This window comes from Megalops cyprinoides, chromosome 7 (assembly GCF_013368585.1).
Source record: "Megalops cyprinoides isolate fMegCyp1 chromosome 7, fMegCyp1.pri, whole genome shotgun sequence".
Taxonomy (NCBI): Eukaryota; Metazoa; Chordata; class Actinopteri; order Elopiformes; family Megalopidae; genus Megalops; species Megalops cyprinoides.
In genome coordinates this window covers 5,187,741-5,206,252 of record NC_050589.1, presented here as the reverse complement: position 1 = coordinate 5,206,252, position 18,512 = coordinate 5,187,741, and the positions used below count along the sequence as shown (strand labels likewise).

The following is an 18,512-nucleotide window of genomic DNA, read 5'->3' as shown; positions in this document are numbered from 1 at the left end:
CTTCAGCTGAGCCATTATTTGTCTTTAATTATTTTGCTCTTTTATTTATAGTTTAAATTATATTAGTTTCAGAAAAGTTTTTCATTTATTCCAAATAACATTCTAGTTAGTCATATGAACATTTTGTAACATAACATTGTGTCTGTACTGCTCTTTGGGATTTCTGCCACTATAAAACCAGAAGTGTATTCACATATCCTCCTCAAGTTCAAATAGAATGGAGACTACTCTCCTATATTTGAAATTATGTTCTCTATATATGAACATCCAGTGGTGGATAGATGCATTCTGAATTGTGAAAAGCAGCTTCAACTGAAAAGGTGAAAGGTTTTCCTTTGGGATACTTGGTTCCACATACAGGAAGAGATGTCTCATCACTGTATGCACACAACTGCTTAAGAATGTTTTCCTTCAGCAAAAAACAAGGTTTATGTTTGTGGACATGGCTTTACAGTAGGCAGAGAAAAGATCCATGGGTCTGAATGTATGAAAGGATGCAATAACATAACCATCTGTACCCAGAAAGAGACAACACAAGTAAGGTGTTGGACTCACATAACAAACTTTTTTAGTGAGAAACTGAAGTAGTGGTACAGTGTGTGGAGGAGAGCCTTCACTTGCCCCCAAGAGACTGAGCACTTGTTAATTGTATGTTTGTGCTAATTGTTAAAATGTTAAATGTTCAAGGGCACTTTGTCCTCAATCCATTTCACACCAACCAATAGCACATCATTTTTATCAGGTGCATCAAAATCCGTTAATTGTTGATTGTAACTCTTTGACATTGTAATTGTCTGATGTGCATGTGAAGCCAGCCATTGGTTAATTGACCACACCTGCCTAATCATAAGCACAGGTGTGTGAGTGCTGCTGGGAGACTCTTGTGAGCAGCTTGTGGCCAAAGCTGAGTTTCTTTGCATTTTAAAAGACATTATTTGGGATTTTTTTTTGGTAGGTTTGTTCCTTCTGTTGTGTTTCGTGAGAAGTATTGGCCAGCTTTGTCACACAGTGGTTTAATGTTTATTCCCACATGCCTGTGGATTTAAATCTAATGGTGGATTGGATCCTCTTCCCCAAAAAGGGGACCAGGATGGCAAAAAAAAATCACACCTTGTTAACTTCAGCATCCAAAGACGTGAAGATGGCCAGAGAGTGTAAATATCAGAGCTCAGATGGCGTGACAACAGGTGTCAAAAGAGACAAAGGGTTGTGCATGCATGCTACACTTCACCTCATTAAAAGGCACCCTGCTGGGCTGCCCAGGGCCAGTCCTCATCTGCTGCAGCAACGAGCTCTTCCATGTCCTCCCGAAAAAGTGTCGGTGGCTGATATCAAACAGGGAGACTCGCAGCTGATACTGCACCCCCTGGAACCCCTCCAGCAGTCGCTGAGGGATCAGAGGGAGAAAGACAGCCTGAGCATTCACTCCACCAACAATCTATTCTCTGTTACAGCACTTTCTCAAAGAAACACACCTACCGACAACACAAAGAAACCCTGCCTTAGTTTACACAGGAAGCTTACAAATAAAACTGAACATAAAAAAAAACTCTGGCCACCAGTTGCCTATTCCTCTATGTTACCTTGTGGCAGAGGATTGTGTTGGTTATGGATTATGTTCTGTGCAGTTCTTTTCCTGGTCTTGCAGTGAGCAAGAGAAATTTCAAAGCAATGCAAGTTTTGATTTCTGTTTGAAAATGCACTGACAAATCTGACAATACCAAAATGACCAATGTTTAGCAATGTTTCAGTGTTGACACTTTGTGTAAAGAGAGAAACAAGGGCATACTTTGCACAGTGAAAGGATAAATGCTGCAGTATTTCTTCTGATTCAGAAGTGTTTTATAGGAGAATAGTGGCCTATGTGTGGCAAGATTTAGTGCACCACATTAACCCTCTGTGGGAAAGGATCAATACAGAAATAAAATGTTCACTAAGGGATGATCCACAAAAACAAATTGTGATGTTGATTCAAAATTATAAAGAACTGTGTAACAAGAAGCACATCATTCAGATGTTTCACTACTGCCGAGTCTAAAACCATATAATCCTTAGAATTTAACTATTACCTCTGTTGTTTAACAAATCATCAGCTTTCTAAAGATAGCTAGGTATACCACAGAAGAGTTTCATATCTTGAAGTGGGCAGTGACAGCTTTTATACCTATACACACCATCTCACCTGTCCAACAGAAGCTCCGTCGAGATGCTTCAGACTAATCTGAAATCCCTGAGACAGCTCTTCAGACAGACGCGCGCTCTGGCTATGGGGAGGGATCATTCGGCTGCCCTCAAACAATGCTTTCCACTCGATCATTGCGAATGCTGACTTTTTCAAAATCTATAGAGAAAACTATCAAAGACAAGAAAGAGCAATTTCATTGCAACAATATTATCTCGCCGTAAAAAAAAACTAATATGATAAATAGCTAAATTAGTTTATACTAAAAATCTTGCGTTTTCGCTCTGATACACTAGCTAGCTACCAAGCTAATTTGCGTTATGCTAACGTTAACTGAAAACAAGCTAGCAAGCAAACCAAACTATGGCCTCTGCTACATGCACTCACCAATGTGTCGCTTTTCTCAAAACGACCTGTCTTGTGCGCAAACCTAAAAAGTGTCATTAGCTTGCTAGCTACCTACATTGGCTAACTGCAATATCTCACCAATGTTAGCTGGCTAGCCGGGGCTAGTTTGCGTTAGCTAGTCAGGGTGCAACTTCGAACAGGCTCCAATGCCACATTCGACTAGCTATGATTGAAAATGTAACATACATAGACAGCCTAATTTAACTGTTTGTCTAAGCACAAAACAGAAGCATAAAGACATGTAGCAAAATTAAGAAACTGTAAGAACTAACTTTGCTGGCTAGCTCTCACTCTCAACCCAAGCGTCTGCCATGTTTGCTTGTTTTTGGAAGAATGTACTCTACCGCTCAAAATAGGGGTCATAGCGGAGCATTGGAGATCCTTTTTAGAAAAAATATAATAATATAGTTATCTCTGATAATAAAAGTGTTTCGTATTAAGAATAAACAATTCTTAATTCACAAATAATTTTCTTTCTTTGCTCATTGAAGCGTCTCTTAGATGAATGTAATAGTTATTCCTCCTGATTTTATACTTATAATGGTATCTACCGCTACTTGGCTTCATGTTGCCAGGGAGATATGACAACGGTTACAACCACAGATGTGTGACTGTGTTGTTACAAGGGGTAACGTTATTTAATTTGGGAAAAGAAGAAGGGCGACTCCCTGCTTATTTCTGTTTTTGTTTGTGAAGCTACCAGAACAAAAGTATTTCCTACTTAAACCACAGCTTACTTCTTTGTGTAAAATATCTGTGGTAAAACAACTATTAACACACTGTTAGGATTTAAACCAGTATCATATTACGGATGAAGATGGATTTTTTGTTCATTGTCAGTTAAATGTGTGCTGTAAAGATATTGTTTTGTTGTTGTAGTTACTGTCAATAATAATTGTGGAATAAATATTAATACACTATTAATAGTGGAATAAAATTTATAGTCTCGGGTTGTGGCAGAATTTAAACCAACCAAATTAAAGCCAGGCAAAAATCAAAATTCCATTTTAGGCATTATTTAGTCGCCGGGACATCATCAGTGACAGCCTTGAAAATGACCCTGCCAAAGTTTCTCTGCCAAGAAAATGTTTCTTGTATTGCCTATTTATCAGCAGATGGCGCTCTTCACTTGATTAACAATAATAATACATCGGCGTAGATATCACGCCAATTCGGTCTATGCGAATACGACTTCTCCTTCACTTCTTACCTTGTGTGGGAGCGAACAAAATAGCATATCCTTAAATGTAGTTTCAGAGTTGAACACGAGTATGTTGTTTGGAATTATACATTATCAGGGAGAATTTTAAATGTCCGCGCTGAGATTTCTGTACTGTACAAGGATGAGGAAAGGCTTTGTCTGCATTCTGGTCCACACTCCAGCACAGTAGGTGGCGGTATGCACCCTCAAGCTGGTTAACCCATTAAATCCACTGACGAAGAAGAGCTCACTATTAACGGAAGTGCACGAAGTTCGTCGCGAAATGTTCGGGCTGTTCAAAAAACCCAAACTCGTGAAACTGAGAGGTCTCGGTGAAAATAAGAAATATGGGATCGCTGCAACGACCGTGAGAGAGTTGCTTAAGAAAGGGTGTAAAATGTTGCAGGTGCTGTTATTTTTTACCAGTTATCTTACTGTCTATTTAATTCTCGTACCACTTTCACTATTACTGTGTCGGTAGCTAGATAACAGATTGCTGTGTTGCTAGCAGTCCTTGTGGCGACAGGTGACAGGTGTTCTGCGCTCATTCATTCATTGGGCAGTTGAAACGTGTTTTTTTTTAATGTTTTAATCGTGCTTATTCCTCAATCAGGTTCCGCAGTCTGGTGCGCGTATTTGCTTGTACGAGGATGGGACAGAGGTGACAGAGGACTACTTTAGAAAACTTCCTGACAACGCAGAGCTCGTGCTACTTACCAAGGGGCAGAGTTGGAAAGGATGTGTGTGCATCATTTTATCAGTAAAGAGAACTTTTCTCAACCATTTTGTACACATATCAGAGGATGACATGTATTTAATGTAATGTAATTGATTTATAAGAGTAGGGGAAATAACAGCATTGCTCTTAAAATCATTTATCGAACGTTTTTTGCAGAGCCAGTTGCAGGTGCTTATTCAGGAGATTTAAACCGATTAACGTTAATAACGGTAAAATCTGAAACAATTCACATAACGTCTCTATTTATTTGTAATGTCTCTGCAGTTGTCTGCGATATTAGCCTTTTGCTGGGCTTCTCTGACGGGCGCACAGACCTCCTTATCGAGTCAGCGAAGGGCCTTCTCGCAGACGAACACTCGGAGAAGAGGCGCAAGATCCTGAGAGACCTGCTTCACAATCTTGCAGATCACTCCGAGGCTGAACACAAAGAGGAGGATGAGGACTGGTTTCAAGGTAACTTCCTACTCGTTTTACTTGAATTCGAAGGCAACATGGACGAGCGGTTGATCCGTGTGAATTCTGACTAGCAAGACCCCCTTCTTGGAAGTTAGCACATACATTGGTCATGTGGAAATTCTATCATGTGCAGTATGTGTAGTGTATTTTTTAAAACATTTTTTGGATTTGAGGTTAATTAAAGTCTTGCCATATGTATGCCTCCCATTCATCCTTTAAAACTTTGTCATTTCTGATGATTCTGATGCGCTTAGGCTGTCGGTGTGACATGAAAGCTGTGTTCTGATACACAAGTTTCCATTTGAAATCAAACTGCAACCAAGATGCAAGAGACTGACTGAATCAGTTTAATTGCCATGACAGTGACCGCTTATAATAACACAATAGCTCGGTTGTCCTCTTTTTATCAGTTAAAATCAGTGCATAATGGTGCAGGTGCACAAACAACTCTTCTGCTTCCAAGAGAGTGCCTGACGCTGTAACCAAAGCTGCTGCTCAATGCATTAAAATAACTGAGTAACCTTTGCCTTTACACTGATTAAAACCTTTTCAGCAAAACATTTAACTGGAGACAATGCACAACAGCTAAGTATTTTATGTATTTTTTTGTGATTGTAGCGCATCTGTTTTGTATTGTTTATCCTGTAGTAATGTTTTTTTTTTTTGTTGACTCATTCTGTCACACATTCATCTTTCAGAGTTAGGGTAGTTCCACTGCAGTTCAGTCGATTCAGGGAATGAACTGAAATTTAGTTAATTGAAAATTGCATATCATTTCCTATAAAGATTTTTCAAATAATTAATTTAATTTCAGTTCATTGACTAAACTGAGATGGAGCTGACCCGAACTCTGTTATCTTTATATCATTTTTTTGTGTTCTGTGTTATTGTGCCACTTGTTTCTATTTCTGGTTATAACTGGTGAACTAACAGATCATGTTGTATCATTCCATTTCGATCCGCTTTTCTATGTCGTGCTGTCACAACATGTACTTTCCTCACTCACTTGTTTCTGTACCATTTCAGGACTTGACTCCAGATTTAAAACCAAGTCAGCTTACTTGAGGTTCAACTGTGAAAACAGGGTACGAGGGTATCTGAAGGAGGTACATGCTGAGAACCATAAACACTCTTTTATTTTCCAGCTGTAGAACAGTCGTCAATGTGGCAGTCACTGATTTTCAGATGGCACTGCAGCAGTCCTTGACTGGCATACACATTTACACATTCCATGAAATAGTATGTTATTGCATATGTTCTCATTTTAAAACCTACAACTGAAAGAGCACATGGTCCTCCAAGAATGTCCCAGCTCTGGTCATGGTTTAATTCATGAGGAATTCATTATTTTTTCACTGACACAAGCCATTTTTGATTGCATACATGGTTCATCATAAGCATGCCTGTATTGTCACACGTGGCCTGTATCTGTGTAATGTACACACGCATTGTTTTCCATTCAGGTTTATGGGCATACTGCTGCCATCCAGAGCCTCAAGGTGCGAAGGGAGTATGAAAAGACAGTTGACTGCATGATGGAGAAGCTGAAGTCTGCCAAGTATAACGGCTGTTACTTTGACAGGAAGGAAGGGGAAATGAACCGCCTTTGCACCCGGGAGGGCTGGTTCTCCTGTCAGGTAACCTGATAAACCTGACAATGAATGCTGAAGTGCAGAACACAGAATCAAAGTTTCTTCTTTAACCTCATCACATCTTGGTTCTTTAGAGCTCAAAGGCAGAGTGCTGCCGGTAAACTCAATCTAACAGCCCCTGCTGAGATGTTAGATGTTTGAGAAAATGAGAGTGAATAACTCAAACAGTAGAGAAATTTTGTTAATACAGTGAAAATAGTCATATCGACAGGATTGCAGTTTTTTTTTTTTTTTTGCAAAGGCTGTTTATGTTTCCTACACCTGCACTTTTGCTTCAAATTGCTGTTGGATTTTAGGGTGCATTTGATGAAGACCGATGTGAGTCTCTCCATTCTATAAACCCTTATGGCAGCAGAGAAAGCAGAATTCTTTTCAGCACCTGGAATCTTGATCACAGGTGAGTATGCTGTCCACGGTCCACTCTCTGTTTGGTTAATTTAATTGCAGAAATGCCAAAAAGCCTAAATTTCCCATCATCGAGGATCTTAGGAGTCTTAATGCTATTATACTATCAAGGGAAAGATTCGGCTGTTTAAGCAGCTTGATTATATTTGTAAAGTTTTAATGTAGTCTACAATTCTAGACAAAATAGTTGAAGGCGCAAATATAATCTGTTAGAAAGAATTACTGTTTCCAGGAAATCAGCAACAATGTTTGCAAGAGTATTGCTTGTATATGCCCATTCATAGACCCCACTGTTTACAGCCTGCTTACCAAAGAAATGAAAGTGAACTCCACCCTATCTATCTCCATTAGAGTAGATGTTTAACTTGGTTACTAACAGCGACAGTCTGCATTTGAGAGTTTCAATAGCATTAATTCATCCAGCAAAAAGGAGGAGGTACCAAAAACTTGTTTAAGTGTTACTTTAAATATAAGTCCCAGGTTTACCTCAGATGTGGTGATGTATGTGGTCTGATTTTTATCTGAGTGTTCATAGGGACACTACCAATTAAATAGGCCTTGTGTAAATTAGCTGAATTTAACAGCACCAGCATCACACTGTTAAAATTGCCCTGGTTCACACCAGATTTAATTACTGCCGCCTGATGTTGAAATATGTTTGCTGCTTCATGACAAACGTAACAGAGTTGTGTTATGTAATTATTTCAGAATTGAGAAGAAGCGAACCATCATACCCACTCTTGCTGAAGCGTTGCGAAACCACAAGAGTAGTGACATCGATGTGGATTATTTCTACCAGCTGCTTTTCACGCGGGAGAATCTGAAACTGGTGCACATTGTGTGCCACAAGAAGGCTGCGCATGACCTTCAGTGTGACAGCAGGAAAATATACAGGAAGGAAAAACGGAAACGAAAATGAACTTGTGGTCTCGGCATATGAAGCGAGTCACAGGAGTTCTCAGGAGTTTTTTTTAAATTATTTTTTAAACATTATCAATCATGTTTTTTATTTAAATATGACATTGTTTTTTAACGTGTAAGAATTGAATTGTGAATCATTTTGTACACTTCTTTGTATTGTATGTCAGTATTGAAGGAAAATGCCATGTTCATGAACTATGAAAAATTCTATACTTCATTGCCTTCACATGAAATATCAAGGACTTTTATTATGTTATTTATTTGTATGATTTCAGCAAATGATATCATGAGTATTGTTCAAGTAATTTTTTTGATTGGTTGCCATTATCTTTCTTTTGAAGCCTCCATTCTTTACTACTGTCACCTGACCTCAGATGAGGCATGGAGATATATTATTTTTTTCCTGTTCCATTTAAGTAAAAACCATGAGCTGTGTTCAGTAGTATAAGAGGGATCTTACCCAGGATTTCAGTCTGATTTTCAATCCAACTCAATCACCATCAACTGATTCAAAATTGTTTCTTGCCTTATTTGATCTCATTTAGTGTTGACGTTAACTTTTAAACGAGTCTTAAGTAGTGATTTCAGTACCCCGTTGCCTAGCCAATTGAACAGATCTACAGGTACTGTGAAGGATGAGATCAACTGCACTGATTTTAAATTTTAATGTAATGAGTTCAGTATTTTTTGCTAATGTGATAGTGATGAATGTTAATATTTAAGTAAGGATCCTCAGTGTTCATTTACTTGCATTTACCATTTTTATAAGATTTGTATTAAATCTTGTATTGTATATTGTATCTTATAATGTATTCATTTCAAGCTGCGTGTGTGCGTAAAAGATGCCAGACATACTTAAAATAAGGACCAAAAACCAAATCGTTTTTCTCCATCTGTTTTATGGGCAGTGCATTGGTCTGTCTCATACAAGCTGAAGAAAACCAGAAAAATATTTCATGCCCAAAAAAAAAAAAACACGTACTACTTTCGGATATATTGGCTGCACCAAATCTGTATAAATTGTGAACCTTAAGAAGTATAAGGAACAATTTCTTACAGTTAGTCTGCAGTAAACTACCATCATTTTGATCATTCCTCATGTAACCCAAAAAAACTGAAAAACATTCACATTAAAAGCATCTTGGAATTTGGCGCTTTCAACTTTTGATGGACAGTCAAAAACTCAAGGCAGAACTCTTGTTGTGTAAGTCTTTAGATTGTATCTGCCAATGGACAGGCGCAGATTATCTGCTTGTACTGTGTATGGGTCAAGACTTCAGATAGAATGAGCAGTTCAGTTATTGTAAAAATTGTGGATGTCTGCAGATGTTACACAGTTTCAGAGCACAAGGGAAAATTCCCAAGTAAGTTCTAACCACTGATCAAAAACTTATATTTAGGTCAGTGGATCTAACTTTAAGTGCATACTCTTAAAGATAGTAACGTGAACATATTAGACCAAATTTTAAGAAAGCCACACAAAATTGTCAAATTCAGGGGTGTTTCTGCGGGTAGAAATGTAGGATCGCAGTAACAACCGCTAAGAAGCTGAAGCTGCTTCAAAAAGGGTGTGACAAAATGGAGGAACTGTTTCAACGCATTTCATCTTTTTCTGCATTATGGATACCTAACTAAGAAACATCAGCTTGCTGTTTATCCACTAGTCAACATGTGGCTCCCCAAACCATCTGAAGTGAGTCTGTTCTGAGTAGTTAGTGTATTCAAGACAGTAAACCCTTGTTCCATGTTGTACTTTTAAAGATGCTTATTAATTCCTCAGTAATGTTCCACCATCTGGTTCACATATTTGCTTGTATGAGACTGGGACTGAAGTGCCTGCAGACTACTTTAAATACCTTCCTGATGATACACAGCCCGTTTCACTCACCACAGTGCTCAACAGGATGTGTACGCATAATTTTATTAGTAAAGACTAAACACATATCACAGTTATTTATCAGGACTGGTTTAACCTGGAATGTTGTATGTTTAAGTTGTTTCTCACCGTTCCTTACTTGTGCATTCATGTATAACAGTAAGAAGAGACATAATAACACCACTACAGTTATTATTTAGCAGGTATTCTTTAGTAGATGCAGTGTGGCGGGGCATGAGAGAATAAGACTACAAAAGCACAGTAGTTCTTTAATAATTAGCTATAAAAATATGGGCATATGGTCAGTACTGAACAGTAAATGTTTTGTTGCTAATAGTTCAGTCTTAAGCCTAATGGAGCATCTGTTGCAGGTGGTTATGCAGACAGCTGATAGAAATGGGAGTCTTCCGTAAATGCAAAGTGTGTGTTTTGTCTGTTGCTTGCGTTGCTTATTCAGGTGCCTGCCGTTCCCTGCGATATTAGCTATTTACTGGACTACTCTGAGCTATGCCCGGCGCTAGGGGGGTGCTTAAGGGTGCACTGCACCCCCAGTTGTCTCCTTATATCCTGGTGTCTACATAGTATTTATGACTTTTTGTGCACCCCCGTGGATTGCAATTACACCCTCTCTGTATTTTCTCCTGGTGCCGAGCCTGCACTTGGAACACACAGATTCCTGATCTATTAGACAAAAGGCCTCCTCAGAGAGGAGCATTTGGAGAAGAGGCACAAGATCATGGAGTATCTTCTTCACACCATTTCGGGTTACTCTGAAGCTGAACAAAGAAAGGAGGGCGAGGACTCATTTCAAGGTAATGTCTTACTCGGAATCACAGATAACATGGCCAAGTGGTCATTACAAACATGTAATTACGCAAGGGTACAAGGCGCAGTGCGGGAATGGAATGCCTTTAATTACCATAATAGTGACTTTTTATAATGACACATTAGCTCCATCCTCTCTTTTGCTTTAAAATCAGACCATAATTACACAGACACTCAAACAAGTTATCAGCATCAAAGACGGTCAAACAGTGTAAATAAAGCTGAGGCTAAATACACTGAAATAACTTTGCATCGAACAAAGTGTTTGCTTTTCTTTTAAGCAAGACTTTCATCGTCAGAGGAAAGACTTGTTCTAGTGGTCTTATTGTGGCCCCATTTTCCCATGTTCATCTTCTTTAAAGAACTGTGTCTGCATCATTGTCACTTTTTTCATTTAACTAGCAAGGTGGCATATCTCATTACATAATATTATATTATTAGCATTTAGCAGATGCTCTTATCCAGAGTGACTTACATACTGTAGGTTACATTTTTTTTATTATTGATTTATACAATTGTGTATACTGAGTTGCTTGAAGAAAAATTTACTGAGAAACTCAAGTCATACAGAACAAATACAGTGAATACTCCATCTCAGAGGTAGGGTTATATAATGCAGTGTTAACAAAGAGTTTATTTTCCCCACACCACAACTGTCTTTCCATGGCAGTTCTTCTTGGATGCGTTTGAGAAAGGCAATTCTAGTCTAACCATCGGAATCTGTACCAAGGGTGAGTGCAGTGTCACGAACAGCTCTCACAAACAGTTAAATTACAAAGTGTAGCAGCAAAGGTGTAAAGATGCATTCATTTGCTCGAATATTGAGGATACTTACGGTTGTGCTGCCGTTGTATTCTCATAGGCAGTAAGTAAGCATACAATCTAATTTGATCTACAATTTTAAATGCAAAATCGTAAAGAAGCAAACATAACCTAACATACGCAACCAACGATTTTCGTGTCTTTTAGGCTGTATTTCTGAGGTTGGGTAGTGTTCAGTTTTACATTACGTGGCGTGACAGTGACCACAAGACCAAGGCGTATTTTCTAACTAAGTAGTTATCACAGGGGTCTTTATTTTATCTCACTGGTTATTTTAGTTTCAGTGACAGTGCTTATGAACGTTTAGGGAGTTGATTTACAGATAAACCGTTGTTAAAGTATGTTATATGGGCCTGCTAATCGCTGTTACGTGACGCGAACGCTCCCTTCCTTACAGTCTCTTCGTACTGTAAGAGACTCCTTGTCACGTGACAACTTCTGCTACACAGCTGCTGATACTGTAACCTACTGTAAAATTGCACAGACTAGAAGACCCACTAAGACAGTGAACAGTGACTACGGGTGCCATATTTGCCAACAATTTTGCCAGTAGTATTTTTTTTTTGCAGTTGTTGTGTGCTGATTCGCATACCCACTTGTAAAACAGCTTGCTCACCAAAAAAAAAAAAAAAAAAAAAACTGAAAGTGAGCCCCTCTGGGTTTTGTAGTGGTGGTGTAGACAGTGGGTTGCCATTATCAACCAATTTAGTAACACGTTGGCCTACACTGAAGATAGTTGTGGCGTTAAAAGTAGCGTTAAAATGGAATATTTTACATGTAGCTAGCTAACATCCGGAAATCGGTCAAGTACGTTTTATTCATTATAATTTTACCTGCGTGTTGTGCGTGATGCCTGCAGTATTTTATGTGAGAAAATGTGTAGGAAGCCTAAAAAAGGTATTTTTTGCCTTTTGATAGCAAAAATTGTTTATTATAAATAACATCTTGAATTCCGATAGGATTAGGATGGCGTAATAGTTACATTCCATCTGAGTCTTAATGACACAAATTATTAAATGAACCAAGTTTGAAGTGAATTCAAAAGTACTAACATCGGGCCAAAATTTAAAAATAAAAAGCATGTTAATGTACCATGATTTATGATTTAAAATTAACTGTTGTATAATAATGCATTGTAACTCTTCACATAATAGCATGTTTGAAAGCCTAACTTTGTTGTCATTAGTAATGTGTGTGCTGGTCTTTTGCTTACAAAAGTAGCAAAGCACTTTGATGTTCTTGAATACTTGAGTACTGTAATGCTAGCATGGGTTTTTAGTACAAGAACCAGGTTCATGGCGTACATTATATCTCCATAAAGGAAAACATCATTTAAACAATTCAACACTTTTGGGGGGAAAGCACACATGTTCTGCTATGGCTAGACAACATAATTTAATCACCAGCTTTTAAATACTTGTGTACTAGTAGTCTTAACTTGAAGTGGATGCCTGTGGTTTATTAATAGGATTATAGGGGGCCTCTGTCTTACTTCACTGAGACAGAATGTATAAGAACATGCATTAACTTGAGAAGTGAAATGTTGCTGCATTAAATACCCCTGGCACCTTAAATGGCAAAGATCAAATCTTGGCTGTATGTGACAAAAAGGTATAAGGTGCATTTGTAAAAATCACAACTCTGTTACGGTCCCTCTAGTTATTGCAGTCTACCCATCTTTCTTTGGACAGCTGCTCTTAAAACTTTTTAAAACATTTGACTGGTATTGTTCAGTGAATAAATCCACAGATGTATAAAAAGTGCAACACCAGTAATGTTTGTAATGCCTTCCAGTTTTAGTGCTTTCACCTGGTCTCAGGTAAACTCTGCATAAAAAGCTAACTATTTTCCCCTCTATTTTCACAAAAGCAAAGCAGCTGCCTTCTTTAGTGGTATGTAATCAGGGTTCTATCCAATATTTTAATCTTGCTTGCATTTTAGTATTTGAATCTTAATCCCTCAGTCCATACAAATGCATCACTTTTGCCCCATACTAATTCTAAATGGTTTACATTTTTCTTTCTTGCCTTGTCTGACAAAAACTTTGTTTTGAAGTAGTGATCCTAGTTGCACCATTGTCAAAATCATTCTGTACAATTACATGTAAAAACAGCAGGCAAGCAAACATTTTGTAAAATTTTCATACTATAAAATAGTTGGTACATTTATTTTAAGTAGATTGGTTGTACAAAAGGCATATGCACAATATTTTACACAATGTCTATACACAAATTCAACAGGTATGAGTATTATTTCATCTTTTAAGTCTATAAGGTTGTTATGCTTTATGCATGTGTAATAGACTGCTTAAATATGATTTGGGGATAATTAGTGCAATATTACCCAATAAAGCTTGTGATTACAAGTAATGGAGCATTAAAAAAATGGCATTTCAATGTTTATACATATATCATATTTTTAAAAAATTACATTGCAGTACGTCTTCAACAACAAAGGATAAGAACTTATACATCTATTGTAAAAAATATATCAATTTAACACTAAGACATCTAAATACATTATGATTCATTTTCATCGCAGCTGCAGGATAAGTAGTGAATTCAGTTAGTGCAATTATCTTGGACGAGTACGCAAACACTTCACAATAAGCACATCCTCCTTTTCAATCAAAATCAAATGATATAAACACCTTTGGTAAAAGCTGGCATGAAGATATTAGTCCTCCACATGAGAAGGAAAATGCTTGGGCATTGTACTTTTGATGGTCATCAGAGCAGTCCATTTTTACGATTCTTTCTGTGCTGCTGGGCCCCTGTTGGGTGAATGAACAAAGACACCATGAGTGTGCACTCAAGTATTCTCAATTTTCAGATCGCCCCACATACACAATCAGATCTTCCCCAAAACGCTTTCCAACGTACCTATGAAGTGTAAAGAATGCCATTAACCACATATACACCTGAGGATTTTCCCCCCCATTGTTGTCACAACCCAAATTAGCAAAGAGAAGGACTAAAGAAAAAATGTGTACCTCTCACCTGCTCCCATTTCTTATGCAGCTTCCTGATTGTTTGGAACTGCTGAAATTGTCTGGAGGGGAAGATCCTACAAATCACATTTTTTTCATAATTTTCCAATCAGAATTATCTGCACTCAATAGTCTGCCCCAACCCCAGAATGGCTGCCTTCATTTGTAGTCCCCCATAAGAGAAACCAACTGCATACCAGTAATTTATATAATTCTCCCCCAAACATAAAACGAGCGATATGGTCAAGGGGACTGTGACGGTTGCATATAATTACAGCTCTAACAGTTCCAATCTGACTATTTTGGTGTGTGAAATTTTTGAAAATTAAGTTTATAAATTATACTTTTACATTTCGATAAAGGCAAACATTCAACACTGCTTCACATTTACATTACTGCTACTCATTCCTTCTCAAGTGAAGAGATTACACACACTAGAAAGCCATGATGTATGGAGCCAGTACCTGTTTTATAAAACACAACCCCCTCCCCATACATGAGATAGGTGGTCTACTGGCACAGTCAATTTTTTTTTTTTTTGGTAATACTTTATTTTTTCCATTGTAATTAAACATGTTTCATTTCCTTCTTTGGGATGCAAATCCAGACCTCCATTTCATGCCTGTCTGCAGCAAACAGACGAGCACAAATTCCAGGGACTGGCTGTCAAAACAAGCCACCCTTTTACCATCTTATGTAAACACAGAATATAAATATGAATATGAAATATGTAAATAAAGATGGATGTTTGTGACAATGTTTGTGAACTGTAAAGTCCCACAGACTTGCTGTGTTACATACCGTTGTGCTGCAATGTCTCGAGGTAGCTGTCCTCGTAGACGTCGTCATCGCTGTCCTCCTTGGCGATGTAGTGTAACCTCCTGTACTGTCTTCTGCTCATGGCCACTGCAGCATGGGCTCTCGGTGGGTAATCCTAGGACATTCAAGGGACTCTTTAATAACCAACGGTGAACCCCATGATTAAACTAAATGAACAGCATCTGAGTCAAATCCTAAAGACAGGACAGTAATTTATAAGCTGCTTCTACACAGCCACAATCCAAACTGTAAAATGAATTCCATTCTTCCTGTATAATCATTCATTCATGCATTTCTTCTTGCATTGCATTGATTATGGATGAACAAAATCTACTCACCTGTACGAGCTCTATATTCCCAAAGAACTGCCCCACTGGCATGACTTGGTTACTGTCCTCGTCGAAGAAAACACTGTTGTCCATCTCCATCTGCATATTCGTTTCGCTCTCCTCCGCTTCCTCCAGGCTGCCATTCAAACCGCTGTGCTCCAATTCCAAAGTCCTTTGTGCTCCGTTTTCCGTCTCCCCCCGCTCCCCCAAGTCCTCTGGATTTCTGCAGATGCTTTCAGCGCAAAGCCCTCCCACCGCGGCCTCTCCCACGCGTTGCTCCTCGTCGCAATTCATTGAAATCCGGCTTTTTGAGGAATCGTTTGCTTCCCTGCAATCCACTGTCCGTCTGTCGTTTGGCCCCTTCTCGGTTTCCGTTTCAGCAATTTCAACTTTCTGTCTTTTTACCAAACAACGCGGTCCTGCCGTCTTCAAAGAACCCTGCGGTAATAAAAAGTGAGTCACAACTTCTAGTGTCACAACAATGGGGGTTTGCTTTTGGTGCAATCCCAGAGATGATTCACTTGCACTTTGGTTTGCACCAGAGCTAACATTTACCTCACGATCTTTCCTGCGTAGCTGTAAGAAAACGTTATCTTTTTGTTCCTACCTTATTTGACCGTTTAGCTTCCAGGCAGTCCAATGCAGCGCCGCACTTCTCCTTGAGCCTCTCCGAGCAGCGAGGCTTCCGTTGCACCTGAGACAAAGTTGGCATTTAATTAGGCAGTCTTACCGAACTGTATACTGTATCTCCCCATTTTATAAAGGCACATTAGAAATCAGACACTCGAAAAAAAAAACTCCTCCAAGCAGCAGTGAGTCGAATTAGACTAAGTCGAAGCATTGCAACGCTTAAAATTTTGGTCTGACATCCCCGCAACACGAAGGAGCGAGCCACCGAGGAAACAGATCGCGTTTGCGCATGTGCTTATCTTGTGTTTGCCTCTTTTCAGTCTGTAGTGGCATCGTACAGTAATTAGCCAGTTTGCAAATGTGGTACCCAAATACTAAGATCCTTTTCAGTTGGTAAAAGCATTGCGGGGTCATACGCAGTAAGCCATCTACTTCGTTAACCAGCCCTTAAAACCCAGCGCCGGAATCCTAAACATAAAAGGCCCATTTTGTTCGTTCCTGCTAGGGATCTAAACACCTTAGCTATTCGCAGCGACATCAAAGGCTACTTGAGACGAGTGATGCGCTGCTAGCTACCACATTTGTTGCCGGCAAACAATGGAGCTTGGTTTTGTTATTCCTCCTCGACTTAACGTTAGCTAGCCTACCGTCCGAAGTTCTTGTCACAACGCACAACGTGAACGCATTGATTTCTTTACGGCCGGCTGCCCCTTCCCTGCCTGGCTAACGTTAGCAAGCTAGCTAAGTTTAAAACTTCAAAAACAACTCACCCAGGTCAAAGTTAGTAAGCTACAGCAAGGAATTTCCTACCAGTCGAACTCGCGCCAAAATAACATTCTTTTAAGTCTCACCTGTTTCCGTCTCATGTTGAATTTATGGCCGCAAGATAGTGAACAATTTCACTTTTCGCGAAACTTTTCTGCACAAGACAACGCCACTGACTTACCACCACGCATATGTCTAAACGAACCAACAGCGACGTCATGCGGATGACGCATTTCCAAAGACCCCACCCACGTGTGGTTTCCTGGCAAAAGCGAGTCACAAGTTCACTGCTGAACTCTGCTCCAGACCGGCGCTCATTAAATTCAGATTAGTTACTGGCTACTGTAAGTGTAGGCCCATCATACTACAGCATCGGCTGTGCTACGTGCTAGCTCATAATTTGTTTTCGAAGGATTAACGTAACGAAAACATCACTCAAAAGGTGTGCTTCAATGTGTAAATTAGAGAGCACAACTTGTGAGTGAGGAAACAACTTTATCTTAAATGAGGTTCACGTGTGTGTATAATAGGTCCCAGACGTAGGACCGGGTTAACAGACGTTCGTGATTTCATCTAAGAATACGAACTTAAAAGCTTCAGCTTTTACAAGGTGTGAATGTGTGACACCATTTAAGGAAGTAAAAAATCAATCATTAGTTATTATCTTACGTTAGGATATTTAAGAAATACACCCAGAGGAAGAGGGCGGAGTCCAGCACAAATGAAAGCTGCCTGCATTTCAAACCAGATGTCATTCATGCAGTTTGTTCCTCATTACATTTATGGCAGCCAACCGGTCTGAGATACACAAAACACATTTGCTACTATATTTGGGATAACAGGATATCATCGTCGCGCAAAACGATTACGCTGAATTACGATTTATTTGAATGCACTGGCGTTGCTAGACGTTTAAAATCACATACAGACATACCATTTCCATTGTGCCTGCTCTTAAATATGACATTGGTTTCAATGTTTTGAACTTCTGAAAAATCAGCCTCCGCTGTTCATCAAACTAATAAAATACGACATATTTTTATAAACATATGCATAAAACACAAACCCAGTTTTCAGGAAATTGTATTCAGGTAAGATGTGGGGAAAACTGCTACACAATACGCTATGTTCAACGGGTAAAATCATGGGTTGTTGTTAAACTGTATAGCCTACATAATCAATATCTATAGGCTATGACAAGAAGTGAGGAAATGTTCCAGACGAGAACGCAGGCCACGTTCTACGATTGTCTTACACGAAAGAGCATGTCATTGCTATTTTCAATGTTTATAATGTTTGTATAATATTGATAAAATTTTAATGGATATATCGGGTCATAAATCTCCGGGGAGCAGTGAGTGGGAGGCTAGTAATTATAGGAAGCCAAAAGGTGGGAGATTCAAAACTTGGATAGGGCACTCTCGTATCCTTGAACAATGCGGATAGGTTAAGTACATAAGCTGAATTGTTCGATCAAATATCCGGTTGTACAA

At 38.9% G+C, this 18,512-nt stretch overlaps 3 protein-coding genes across 7 annotated transcripts in view; 1 reads left to right on the top strand and 2 right to left on the bottom strand.

Annotated features, from left to right (window-relative positions):
• The window catches only part of nphp4 (nephronophthisis 4), a 130,829-nt gene extending 127,919 nt beyond the window's left edge, over window positions 1-2,910 (bottom strand). The window contains exons 1-3 of the mRNA XM_036533581.1: window positions 2,863-2,910; window positions 2,183-2,353; window positions 1,232-1,387 (exon numbers count right to left, since the gene is read on the bottom strand). Of these exons, the coding sequence (XP_036389474.1) occupies window positions 1,232-1,387; window positions 2,183-2,317 (291 nt within the window). The 5' untranslated portion in view covers window positions 2,318-2,353; window positions 2,863-2,910. The remainder of the gene's footprint in view (window positions 1-1,231; window positions 1,388-2,182; window positions 2,354-2,862) is intronic.
• Window positions 2,911-4,062: 1,152 nt separating this feature from the next.
• On the top strand, window positions 4,063-7,962 carry dffb (DNA fragmentation factor, beta polypeptide (caspase-activated DNase)). The gene is made up of 7 exons (XM_036534250.1): window positions 4,063-4,197; window positions 4,405-4,531; window positions 4,795-4,983; window positions 6,013-6,092; window positions 6,450-6,623; window positions 6,935-7,035; window positions 7,752-7,962. The coding sequence occupies exons 1-7, from the start codon at window positions 4,075-4,077 to the stop codon at window positions 7,960-7,962; spliced, it is 1,005 nt and encodes a 334-aa protein (XP_036390143.1). The 5' UTR covers window positions 4,063-4,074.
• Window positions 7,963-13,902: 5,940 nt separating this feature from the next.
• c7h1orf174 (chromosome 7 C1orf174 homolog) lies at window positions 13,903-17,210 on the bottom strand. 5 transcript variants are annotated; one of them, XM_036533689.1, is made up of 6 exons: window positions 17,106-17,210; window positions 16,232-16,318; window positions 15,634-16,062; window positions 15,278-15,410; window positions 14,480-14,553; window positions 13,903-14,260 (listed from the first exon to the last, which is right to left on the bottom strand). In XM_036533689.1, the coding sequence occupies exons 1-5, from the start codon at window positions 17,118-17,120 to the stop codon at window positions 14,483-14,485; spliced, it is 735 nt and encodes a 244-aa protein (XP_036389582.1). In that variant the 5' UTR covers window positions 17,121-17,210; the 3' UTR covers window positions 13,903-14,260; window positions 14,480-14,482. The 5 variants fall into 5 exon arrangements, with proteins under 5 accessions (XP_036389582.1, XP_036389580.1, XP_036389583.1 ...); XM_036533687.1 differs by having other exon boundaries at window positions 14,487-14,553; XM_036533690.1 differs by having other exon boundaries at window positions 14,480-14,538.
• Window positions 17,211-18,512: the final 1,302 nt, after the last annotated feature.

Coding starts and splice junctions, on each gene's coding strand:
- dffb (XM_036534250.1), top strand. CDS start 4,075: ATGTTCGGGCTGTTCAAAAAACCCAAACTCGTGAAACTGAGAGGTCTC. Junction 4,198..4,404: donor AAGGGTGTAAAATGTTGCAG/GTGCTGTTATTT, acceptor TTCCTCAATCAG/GTTCCGCAGTCTGGTGCGCG. Junction 6,093..6,449: donor TACGAGGGTATCTGAAGGAG/GTACATGCTGAG, acceptor TTTTCCATTCAG/GTTTATGGGCATACTGCTGC.
- c7h1orf174 (XM_036533687.1), bottom strand. Junction 14,554..15,277: donor CGAGACATTGCAGCACAACG/GTATGTAACACA, acceptor TGTGATTTGTAG/GATCTTCCCCTCCAGACAAT. Junction 14,261..14,486: donor TGCATAAGAAATGGGAGCAG/GTGAGAGGTACA, acceptor TTCACCCAACAG/GGGCCCAGCAGCACAGAAAG.